The sequence below is a fragment of the Oncorhynchus gorbuscha genome, unplaced genomic scaffold (assembly GCF_021184085.1).
Source record: "Oncorhynchus gorbuscha isolate QuinsamMale2020 ecotype Even-year unplaced genomic scaffold, OgorEven_v1.0 Un_scaffold_7876, whole genome shotgun sequence".
Taxonomy (NCBI): Eukaryota; Metazoa; Chordata; class Actinopteri; order Salmoniformes; family Salmonidae; genus Oncorhynchus; species Oncorhynchus gorbuscha.
Window position 1 is genome coordinate 2,501 of NW_025751172.1, and position 11,717 is coordinate 14,217.

Below are 11,717 nucleotides of genomic sequence, written 5' to 3' on the forward strand. Positions count from 1 at the left end.
TTACAGAGGAGTGTTACAGCGTTACAGAGGAGTGTTACAGAGGAGTTTTACAGAGGAGTTTTACAGAGGAGTTTTACAGAGGAGTGTTACAGAGGAGTGTTACAGAGGAGTGTTACAGAGGAGTGTTACAGTGTTACAGAGGAGTGTTACAGTGTTACAGAGGAGCGTTACAGAGCAGCATTACAGAGGAGCGTTACAGAGGAGCGTTACAGCGGAGCGTTACAGAGGAGTGTTACAGCGTTACAGAGGAGTGTTACAGAGCAGCGTTACAGAGGAGTGTTACAGCGTTACAGAGGAGCGTTACAGAGGAGTGTTACAGAGGAGTGTTACAGCGTTACAGAGCAGCGTTACAGAGGAGTGTTACAGAGCAGCGTTACAGAGGAGTGTTACAGAGGAGCGTTACAGAGGAGCGTTACAGAGGAGCGTTACAGAGCAGCGTTACAGAGCAGCGTTACAGAGGAGCGTTACAGAGGAGCGTTACAGAGGAGTGTTACAGAGCAGCGTTACAGAGGAGTGTTACAGAGCAGCGTTACAGAGGAGCGTTACAGCGTTACAGAGGAGCGTTACAGCGTTACAGAGGAGCGTTACAGAGCAGCGTTACAGAGGAGCGTTACAGAGGAGCGTTACAGAGCAGCGTTACAGAGGAGCGTTACAGAGGAGTGTTACAAAGGAGCGTTACAGAGGAGCGTTACAGAGCAGCGTTAAAGAGCAGCGTTACAGCGTTACAGAGGAGCGTTACAGCGTTACAGAGGAGCGTTACAGAGCAGCGTTACAGAGGAGCGTTACAGAGGAGCGTTACAGAGGAGCGTTACAGAGCAGCGTTAAAGAGCAGCGTTACAGCGTTACAGAGGAGCGTTACAGAGGAGCGTTACAGCGTTACAGAGGAGCATTACAGAGGAGTGTTACAGCGTTACAGAGGAGCGTTACAGAGGAGCGTTACAGAGCAGCGTTACAGCGTTACAGAGGAGCGTTACAGAGGAGCGTTACAGAGGAGTGTTACAGCGTTACAGAGGAGCGTTACAGAGGAGCGTTACAGAGGAGTGTTACAGCGTTACAGAGCAGCGTTACAGAGCAGCGTTACAGCGTTACAGAGGAGCGTTACAGAGGAGCGTTACAGAGCAGCGTTACAGAGCAGCGTTACAGAGCAGCGTTACAGAGGAGCGTTACAGCGTTACAGAGGAGCGTTACAGAGGAGCGTTACAGAGGAGCGTTACAGAGCAGCGTTACAGCGTTACAGAGCAGCGTTACAGAGGAGCGTTACAGAGGAGCGTTACAGAGGAGCGTTACAGAGCAGCGTTACAGAGGAGCGTTACAGAGCAGCGTTACAGATGAGCGTTACAGATGAGCGTTACAGAGCAGCGTTACAGAGGAGCGTTACAGAGCAGAGTTACAGAGCAACGTTACAGAGCAGCGTTACAGAGGAGCGTTACAGAGGAGCGTTACAGAGGAGCGTTACAGAGGAGCGTTACAGAGGAGCGTTACAGAGCAGCGTTACAGCGTTACAGAGCAGCGTTACAGAGGAGCGTTACAGAGGAGCGTTATAGCGTTACAGAGGAGCGTTACAGAGCAGCGTTACAGAGGAGCATTACAGAGGAGCGTTACAGAGGAGCGTTATAGCGTTACAGAGGAGCGTTACAGAGGAGCGTTATAGCGTTACAGAGGAGCGTTACAGAGCAGCGTTACAGAGCAGCGTTACAGAGGAGCGTTACAGAGCAGCGTTACAGAGCAGCGTTACAGAGCAGCGTTACAGAGGAGCGTTACAGAGGAGCGTTACAGAGGAGTGTTACAGAGGAGCGTTACAGAGGAGCGTTACAGAGCAGCGTTACAGAGCAGCGTTACAGAGGAGCGTTACAGAGGAGCGTTACAGAGGAGTGTTACAGAGGAGTGTTACAGAGCAGCGTTACAGCGTTACAGAGGAGTGTTACAGAGCAGCGTTACAGAGCAGCGTTACAGAGCAGCGTTACAGAGCAGCGTTACAGAGGAGCGTTACAGAGGAGTGTTACAGAGGAGTGTTACAGAGCAGCGTTACAGCGTTACAGAGGAGTGTTACAGAGCAGCGTTACAGCGTTACAGAGCAGCGTTACAGAGGAGCGTTACAGTGTTACAGAGGAGCGTTACAGAGGAGAGGTACAGAGGAGCTCACTATATGTAATTTCTCCAGCACGGATATCGCATTCACGGTAAGCGCTGCGAATGCCGGTTCAATCATAAATTACCTCCCCACTTCGCTCCCTCTCTCCCCCTCCCCCTCTCTTACCACCCTCTCTCCCTCCCCTCTCTCTCTACCACCCTCTCTCCCCCCTCTCTCTCTATCACCCTCTCTACCTCCTCTCCCCCTCTGTCTTTCTCTTTCTCTCTCTACCTCCCCCTCTCTCGCTCTCTACCTCCCCCTCTCTCACTCTCTACCTCCCCCTCTCTCACTCGCTCTCCCAGATCCTTCTGAACATCAAGAGTCGTCTAGAGATGGAGATCCAGCAGTATAAGCATCTGCTGGAGGGAGCCGGCCTGGGAGGGGGCATGGTCTCTGGAGGGTCTGACCTGGGAGGGGGCATGTTGGTCTCTGGAGGGGCCGGGAGGTCGGCAGGTAAAACTTGTTAGTTAGGATCTCTCTCAGCCCATGCATGAAAGGCTGATCTTTCAAGAGTCTGTAAAATACAAAAATACACATTTGAAGTACAAAGTTATCAAGTATTGAGTACGACAGTATGAGTCATAAAACCCAGAAATGGTTCCAATTGTTTTTTTCACAATTCATTTTTCCATCTGGGATTTTGGAACTACTTTTATTCAAGGTCTGTGTCTGGTGTAGGTTTACACTGGTGTGACTTGTTGATAACCTGGTCTGTGTCTGGTGACATGGTGATAACCTGGTCTGTGTCTGGTGACATGTTGATAACCTGGTCTGTGTCTGGTGACATGTTGATAACCTGGTCTGTGTCTGGTGACATGTTGATAACCTGGTCTGTGTCTGGTGATAACCTGGTCTGTGTCTGGTGACATGTTGATAACCTGGTCTGTGTCTGGTGACATGTTGATAACCTGGTCTGTGTCTGGTGATAACCTGGTCTGTGTCTGGTGACATGTTGATAACCTGGTCTGTGTCTGGTGATAACCTGGTCTGTGTCTGGTGACATGTTGATAACCTGGTCTGTGTCTGGTGACATGGTGATAACCTGGTCTGTGTCTGGTGATAACCTGGTCTGTGTCTGGTGACATGTTGATAACCTGGTCTGTGTCTGGTGATAACCTGGTCTGTGTCTGGTGATAACCTGGTCTGTGTCTGGTGACATGTTGATAACCTGGTCTGTGTCTGGTGATAACCTGGTCTGTGTCTGGTGATAACCTGGTCTGTGTCTGGTGACATGTTGATAACCTGGTCTGTGTCTGGTGACATGTTGATAACCTGGTCTGTGTCTGGTGATAACCTGGTCTGTGTCTGGTGACATGTTGATAACCTGGTCTGTGTCTGGTGACATGTTGATAACCTGGTCTGTGTCTGGTGATAACCTGGTCTGTGTCTGGTGACATGTTGATAACCTGGTCTGTGTCTGGTGATAACCTGGTCTGTGTCTGGTGACATGTTGATAACCTGGTCTGTGTCTGGTGACATGGTGATAACCTGGTCTGTGTCTGGTGATAACCTGGTCTGTGTCTGGTGACATGTTGATAACCTGGTCTGTGTCTGGTGATAACCTGGTCTGTGTCTGGTGATAACCTGGTCTGTGTCTGGTGACATGTTGATAACCTGGTCTGTGTCTGGTGATAACCTGGTCTGTGTCTGGTGATAACCTGGTCTGTGTCTGGTGATAACCTGGTCTGTGTCTGGTGATAACCTGGTCTGTGTCTGGTGACATGGTGATAACCTGGTCTGTGTCTGGTGATAACCTGGTCTGTGTCTGGTGACATGTTGATAACCTGGTCTGTGTCTGGTGACATGTTGATAACCTGGTCTGTGTCTGGTGATAACCTGGTCTGTGTCTGGTGATAACCTGGTCTGTGTCTGGTGACATGGTGATAACCTGGTCTGTGTCTGGTGATAACCTGGTCTGTGTCTGTTGATAACCTGGTCTGTGTCTGGTGACATGTTGATAACCTGGTCTGTGTCTGGTGACATGTTGATAACCTGGTCTGTGTCTGGTGATAACCTGGTCTGTGTCTGGTGATAACCTGGTCTGTGTCTGGTGTAGGCTTACACTGGTGTGACTTGTTGATAACCTGGTCTGTGTCTGGTGATAACCTGGTCTGTGTCTGGTGTAGGCTTACACTGGTGTGACTGGTTGATAACCTGGTCTGTGTCTGGTGTAGGCTTACACTGGTGTGACTGGTTGATAACCTGGTCTGTGTCTGGTGACATGTTGATAACCTGGTCTGTGTCTGGTGACATGTTGATAACCTGGTCTGTGACATGTTGATAACCTGGTCTGTGTCTGGTGATAACCTGGTCTGTGTCTGGTGATAACCTGGTCTGTGTCTGGTGATAACCTGGTCTGTGTCTGGTGACATGTTGATAACCTGGTCTGTGTCTGGTGATAACCTGGTCTGTGTCTGGTGACATGGTGATAACCTGGTCTGTGTCTGGTGATAACCTGGTCTGTGTCTGGTGATAACCTGGTCTGTGTCTGGTGATAACCTGGTCTGTGTCTGGTGATAACCTGGTCTGTGTCTGGTGACATGTTGATAACCTGGTCTGTGTCTGGTGACATGGTGATAACCTGGTCTGTGTCTGGTGATAACCTGGTCTGTGTCTGGTGTAGGCTTACACTGGTGTGATGTGGTGATAACCTGGTCTGTGTCTGGTGTAGGATTACACTGGTGTGATGTGGTGATAACCTGGTCTGTGTCTGGTGATAACCTGGTCTGTGTCTGGTGACATGTTGATAACCTGGTCTGTGTCTGGTGACATGGTGATAACCTGGTCTGTGTCTGGTGTAGGATTACACTGGTGTGATGTGGTGATAACCTGGTCTGTGTCTGGTGTAGGCTTACACTGGTGTGATGTGGTGATAACCTGGTCTGTGTCTGGTGTAGGCTTACACTGGTGTGATGTGGTGATAACCTGGTCTGTGTCTGGTGATAACCTGGTCTGTGTCTGGTGTAGGCTTACACTGGTGTGATGTGGTGATAACCTGGTCTGTGTCTGGTGTAGGCTAACCTGGTCTGTGTCTGGTGACTTGTTGATAACCGCGCAAATCTCTCCCGCCGGACAAGGTAACGTTTGTCAACAATTAGAATGTAAATTTTTTGGGAGTAAATTTAGGCGGATATATTGGTAAAACTCACACTGTTCGAGAGCATTACACGGCTGTCAAAACATCACGCCAAGGTACAGTGCATTCAGAAAGTATTCAGACCCCTTGACTTTTTCCCAGATTTTGTTACGTTACAGCCTTATTCTTAAAAATGATTAAATAGTTTTTTCCCTCATCAATATACATACAATACCCCACAATGACAATTATTGTAGCAAAAAAATACAAAATATGAAATGGAAACATCACATTTACGTAAGTATTCAGACCCTTTACTCAGTACTTTGTTGAAGCACCTTGGGCAGAGATTACAGCCTTGAGTCTTCATGGGTATGACGCTACAAGCCTGGCACACCTGTATTTGGGGAGTTTCTCCCATTCTTCTCTGGAGATCCTCTCAAGCTCTGTCAGAGCTCTAGGAAGACTCTTGGTGGTTCCAAACTTCTTCTATTTAAGAATGATGGAGGCCACTGTGTTCTTGGGGACCTTCAATGCTGCTGAAATGTTTTGGTACCCTTCCCCAGATCTGTGCCACGACACAATCCTGTCTCGGAGCTCTACAGACAATTCCTTTGACCTCATGGCTTGGTATTTGCTCTGACATGCACTGTCAACTGTGGGACCTTATATAGACAGGTGTGTGCCTTTCCCAATCAGGTCCCATCAATTGAATTTACCACAGGTGGACTCCAATCAAGTTGCAGAAACATCTCAATTTGTAAGTCGCTCTGGATAAGAGCGTCTGCTAAATGACTTAAATGTAAATGTAAATCTCAAGGATGATCAATGCAAACAGGATGCACCTGAACTCAATGTTGAGTCTCATAGCAAAGGGTTTGAAGACTAATGTTAATAAGGTATTTCTGTTTTTTAATTTTTAATACATTTGCAAAATTTTCTAAAAACCTGTTTTTGCTTTGTCATTATGGGGTATTGTGGGTAGATTGAGTTATGGGGTATTGGGGGTAGATTGAGTTATGGGGTATTGGGGGCAGATTGAGTTATGGGGTATTGGGGGTAGATTGAGTTATGGGGTATTGGGGGCAGATTTAGGACAAACATTTATTTAATCCATTTTAGAATGAGGCTGTAACGTGACAAAACGTGGCCAAAAGGAAGAGGTCTGAATACTTTCCCAATGCACAGTCAACCTACACCACACAGTCAACCTACACCACACAGTCAACCTACACCGCACAGTCAACCTACACCGCACAGTCAACCTTCACCGCACAGTCAACCTACACCGCACAGTCAACCTACACCGCACAGTCAACCTACACCGCACAGTCAACCTTCACCGCACAGTCAACCTACACCGCACAGTCAACCTTCACCGCACAGTCAACCTTCACCGCACAGTCAACCTTCACCGCACAGTCAACCTTCACCGCACAGTCAACATACACCGCACAGTCAACCTTCACCGCACAGTCAACCTTCACCGCACAGTCAACCTACACCGCACAGTCAACCTACACCGCACAGTCAACCTACACCGCACAGTCAACCTACACCGCACAGTCAACCTACACCGCACAGTCAACCTACACCGCACAGTCAACCTTCACCGCACAGTCAACCTACACCGCACAGTCAACCTACACCGCACAGTCAACCTACACCGCACAGTCAACCTACACCGCACAGTCAACCTACACCGCACAGTCAACCTTCACCACACAGTCAACCTACACCACACAGTCAACCTACACCACACAGTCAACCTACACCACACAGTCAACCTACACCACACAGTCAACCTTCACCACACAGTCAACCTACACCACACAGTCAACCTACACCACACAGTCAACCTACACCACACAGTCAACCTACACCACACAGTCAACCTTCACCACACAGTCAACCTACACCACACAGTCAACCTACACCACACAGTCAACCTACACCACACAGTCAACCTACACCGCACAGTCAACCTTCACCGCACAGTCAACCTTCACCGCACAGTCAACCTTCACCGCACAGTCAATACCGCACAGTCATGAAAACACCGCACAGTCAACCACACCGCACAGTCAACCTACACCGCACAGTCAACCTACACCGCACAGTCAACCTACACCGCACAGTCAACTTACACCGCACAGTCAACCTACACCGCACAGTCAACCTACACCGCACAGTCAACCTACACCACACAGTCAACCTACACCGCACAGTCAACCTACACCGCACAGTCAACCTACACCACACAGTCAACCTACACCAAATACACGCTGAGTTTGAAATGATTGTACAATTCACGACGTGAAATATTAATGGCATGAAAACTCATCGGAACCATTTCTGTTGTTTTTATGGGTAATATGACTCTACTGGGGGGGACTATTGTTTTATATGTAGGTGTGTTTATGGGTAATATGACTCTACTGGGGTGGACTATTGTTTTATATGTAGATGTGTTTATGGGTAATATGACTCTACTGGGGGGGACTATTGTTTTATATGTAGGTGTGTTTATGGGTAATATGACTCTACTGGGGTGGACTATTGTTTTATATGTAGATGTGTTTATGGGTAATATGACTCTACTGGGGGGGACTATTGTTTTATATGTAGATGTGTTTATGGGTAATATGACTCTACTGGGGCAGATTGTTTTATATGTAGATGTGTTTATGGGTAATATGACTCTACTGGGGCAGATTGTTTTATATGTAGATGTGTTTATGGGTAATATGACTCTACTGGGGTGGACTATTGTTTTATATGTAGATGTGTTTATGGGTAATATGACTCTACTGGGGGGGACTATTGTTTTATATGTAGATGTGTTTATGGGTAATATGACTCTACTGGGGTGGACTATTGTTTTATATGTAGATGTGTTTATGTACTCAGGTAAGGCTGTTGTGACCAGGACCACTGTGTTGGAGGTGAAATCCTCGGGAGGAGGAGTGGGGACGGGAGGAAGCTCCATGTTGATGCATTCCACTAGCTCCACCTCCAGCCGTTCTGGGGGCGGGGCAGCCATGCTGTCATCAGGTGGCGCCGCGATGGTGTCCGGCAGGGGACCAGCCATGATGTCATCAGGAAGCCCCGCAATGGTGTCTGGCGGCGGATCAGCCACGGCGCCATCAGGAGGAGGCACGGCGCCATCAGGAGGAGGCACGGCGCCATCAGCAGGAGGCACGGCGCCATCAGCAGGAGGCACGGCCCCATCAGCAGGAGGCACGGCGCCATCAGCAGGAGGCACGGCGCCATCAGGAGGAGGCACGGCCCCATCAGCAGGAGGCACGGCCCCATCAGCAGGAGGCACGGCCCCATCAGGAGGAGGCACGGCTCCATCAGGAGGAGGCACGGCCCCATCAGGAGGAGGCACGGCCCCATCAGGAGGAGGCACGGCCCCATCAGCAGGCGGCACGGCGCCATCAGCAGGCGGCACGGCGCCATCAGCAGGAGGCACGGCCCCATCAGCAGGAGGCACGGCCCCATCAGCAGGAGGCACGGCCCCATCAGCAGGAGGCACGGCCCCATCAGCAGGAGGCACGGCCCCATCAGGAGGAGGCACGGCCCCATCAGGAGGAGGCACGGCCCCATCAGGAGGAGGCACGGCCCCATCAGGAGGAGGCACGGCCCCATCAGGAGGAGGCACGGCCCCATCAGCAGGAGGCACGGCCCCATCAGCAGGAGGCACGGCCCCATCAGCGGGAGGCACGGCCCCATCAGCAGGAGGCACGGCCCCATCAGCAGGAGGCACGTACCCATCAGCAGGAGGCACGGCCCCATCAGCAGGAGGCACGGCCCCATCAGCAGGAGGCACGGCCCCATCAGCAGGAGGCACGACGCCATCAGGAGGAGGCACGGCGCCATCAGCAGGAGGCACGACCCCATCAGCAGGAGGCACGGCGCCATCAGGAGGAGGCACGGCGCCATCAGCAGGAGGCACGGCGCCATCAGCAGGAGGCACGGCGCCATCAGGAGGAGGCACGGCGCCATCAGGAGGAGGCCCGGCGCCATCAGCCGGAGGCACGGCGCCATCAGCAGGAGGCCCGGCGCCATCAGCCGGAGGCCCGGCGCCATCAGCAGGAGGCCCGGCGCCATCAGCAGGAGGCACGGCGCCATCAGCTGGAGGCACGCCCCATCAGCAGGAGGCACGGCGCCATCAGCAGGAGGCACGGCGCCATCAGCAGGAGCGTCACAATGGTGTCCGGTGGGGACCAGCTCTGATGTCATCAGAAGGCGTCGCGATAGTGTCCGGTGGGGGGACCAGCTCTGATGTCATCAGGCGTCGCGATAGTGTCCGGTGGGGACCAGCTCTGATGTCTCAGGAGGCTGATAGTGTCCGGTGGGGGACCAGCTCTGATGTCAGGAGGCGTCGCAATGGTGTCCGGTGGGGGACCAGCTCTGATGTCATCAGGAGCGTCGCGAGAGTGTCCGGTGGGGGGACCAGCTCTGATGTCATCAGGAGGCGTCACAATGGTGTCCGGTGGGGACCAGCTTTGATGTCATCAGAAGGTACTGCGATGGTGTCAGGCGGGGAACAGCCATGGAGGGAGGTACAGCCACGGTGTCATCGGGAGGAGTGGCACTGTGTCAGCGGAGGGATTCCATGATGATGTCATCGGGCGGGGGCATGACCACGTCCGGTAGCAACTTTTCTTCCACCAGCGTGTTGACCAGCTCCACCATGGAAGGTGAACATAGAGATATAATAACTAGACCAGCTCCACCATGGAAGGTAAACATAGAGATATAATAACTAGACCAGCTCCACCATGGAAGGTAAACATAGAGATATAATAACTAGACCAGCTCCACCATGGAAGGTTTGTAAGTCGCTCTGGATAAGAGCGTCTGCTAAATGACTTAAATGTAAATGTAAATGTAAGGTGAACATAGAGATATAATAACTAGACCAGCTCCACCATGGAAGGTAAACATAGAGATATAATAACTAGACCAGCTCCACCATGGAAGGTGAACATAGAGATATAATAACTAGACCAGCTCCACCATGGAAGGTGAACATAGAGATATAATAACTAGACCAGCTCCACCATGGAAGGTGAACATAGAGATATAATAACTAGACCAGCTCCACCATGGAAGGTAAACATAGAGATATAATAACTAGACCAGCTCCACCATGGAAGGTGAACATAGAGATATAATAACTAGACCAGCTCCACCATGGAAGGTGAACATAGAGATATAATAACTAGACCAGCTCCACCATGGAAGGTAAACATAGAGATATAATAACTAGACCAGCTCCACCACGGAAGGTAAACATAGAGATATAATAACTAGACCAGCTCCACCACGGAAGGAAAAAATAGAGATATAATAACTAGACCAGCTCCCCACGGAAGGTAAACATAGAGATATAATAACTAGACCAGCTCCACGGAAGGTAAACATAGAGATATAATAACTAGACCAGCTCCACCACGGAAGGTGAACATAGAGATATAATAACTAGACCAGCTCCACCATGGAAGGTAAACATAGAGATATAATAACTAGACCAGCTCCACCACGGAAGGTGAACATAGAGATATAATAATAGACCAGCTCCACCATGGAAGATGAACATAGAGATATAATAACTAGACCAGCTCCACCATGGAAGGTAAACATAGAGATATAATAACTATACCAGCTCCACCATGAAGGTGAGGATAGAGATATAATAACTAGACCAGCTCCACCATGGAAGGTAAACATAGAGATATAATAACTATACCAGCTCCACCATGGAAGGTGAGGATAGAGATATAATAACTAGACCAGCTCCACCATGGAAGGTGAGGATAGAGATATAATAACTAGACCAGCTCCACCATGGAAGGTGAGGATAGAGATATTACAACATTGAAAAAAGATTTTGATACTCAATGTCTCTCTCTCCCATCTCTCTCTCTCTCTTCCAGGTAAAGTCTCTACTGGTGATATTACCATAGTTCCCATATAGTGATTCCCTTCTCTGATTCACGTCACAACACTCCAGGACCACGGAACCCCCTACACACACACACACACACACACACACACACACACACACACACACACACACACACACACACACACACACACACACACACACACACACACACACACACACACACACACACACACACACACACACACACACACACACACACCTGTAGCCACTCTCTACTACTACACACAGCCACCTGGCAGAACACACACACAGCCTCTCTGGCCTGGCAGAAACACACAGCCTCCCTGGCAGAACACACACAGCCTCCCTGGCAGAACACACACAGCCTCCCTGGCAGAACACACACAGCCTCCCTGGCAGAACACACACAGCCTCCCTGGCAGAACACACACAGCCTCCCTGGCAGAACACACACAGCCTCCCTGGCAGAACACACACAGCCTCCTGGCAGAACACACACAGCCTCCCTGACCAGAAACACACAGCCTCCCTGGCAGGACACACACAGCCTCCCTGCAGACACACACAGCCTC

The 11,717-nt window shown here is 50.3% G+C and overlaps 1 protein-coding gene and 1 long non-coding RNA gene across 2 annotated transcripts in view; both read left to right on the forward strand.

Annotated features, from left to right (window-relative positions):
* The window catches only part of LOC124029842 (loricrin-like), an 11,998-nt gene extending 2,276 nt beyond the window's left edge, over nucleotides 1-9,722 (forward strand). Inside the window, exons 4-6 of the mRNA XM_046341415.1 lie at nucleotides 2,434-2,584; nucleotides 8,118-9,429; nucleotides 9,548-9,722. Of these exons, the coding sequence (XP_046197371.1) occupies nucleotides 2,434-2,584; nucleotides 8,118-9,429; nucleotides 9,548-9,722 (1,638 nt within the window). The remainder of the gene's footprint in view (nucleotides 1-2,433; nucleotides 2,585-8,117; nucleotides 9,430-9,547) is intronic.
* A 102-nt stretch (nucleotides 9,723-9,824) lies between these two features.
* Nucleotides 9,825-11,360, forward strand: LOC124029841. The gene is made up of 2 exons (XR_006837855.1): nucleotides 9,825-9,913; nucleotides 11,153-11,360. It is a non-coding gene; the product is annotated as an uncharacterized LOC124029841 (long non-coding RNA).
* Nucleotides 11,361-11,717: the final 357 nt, after the last annotated feature.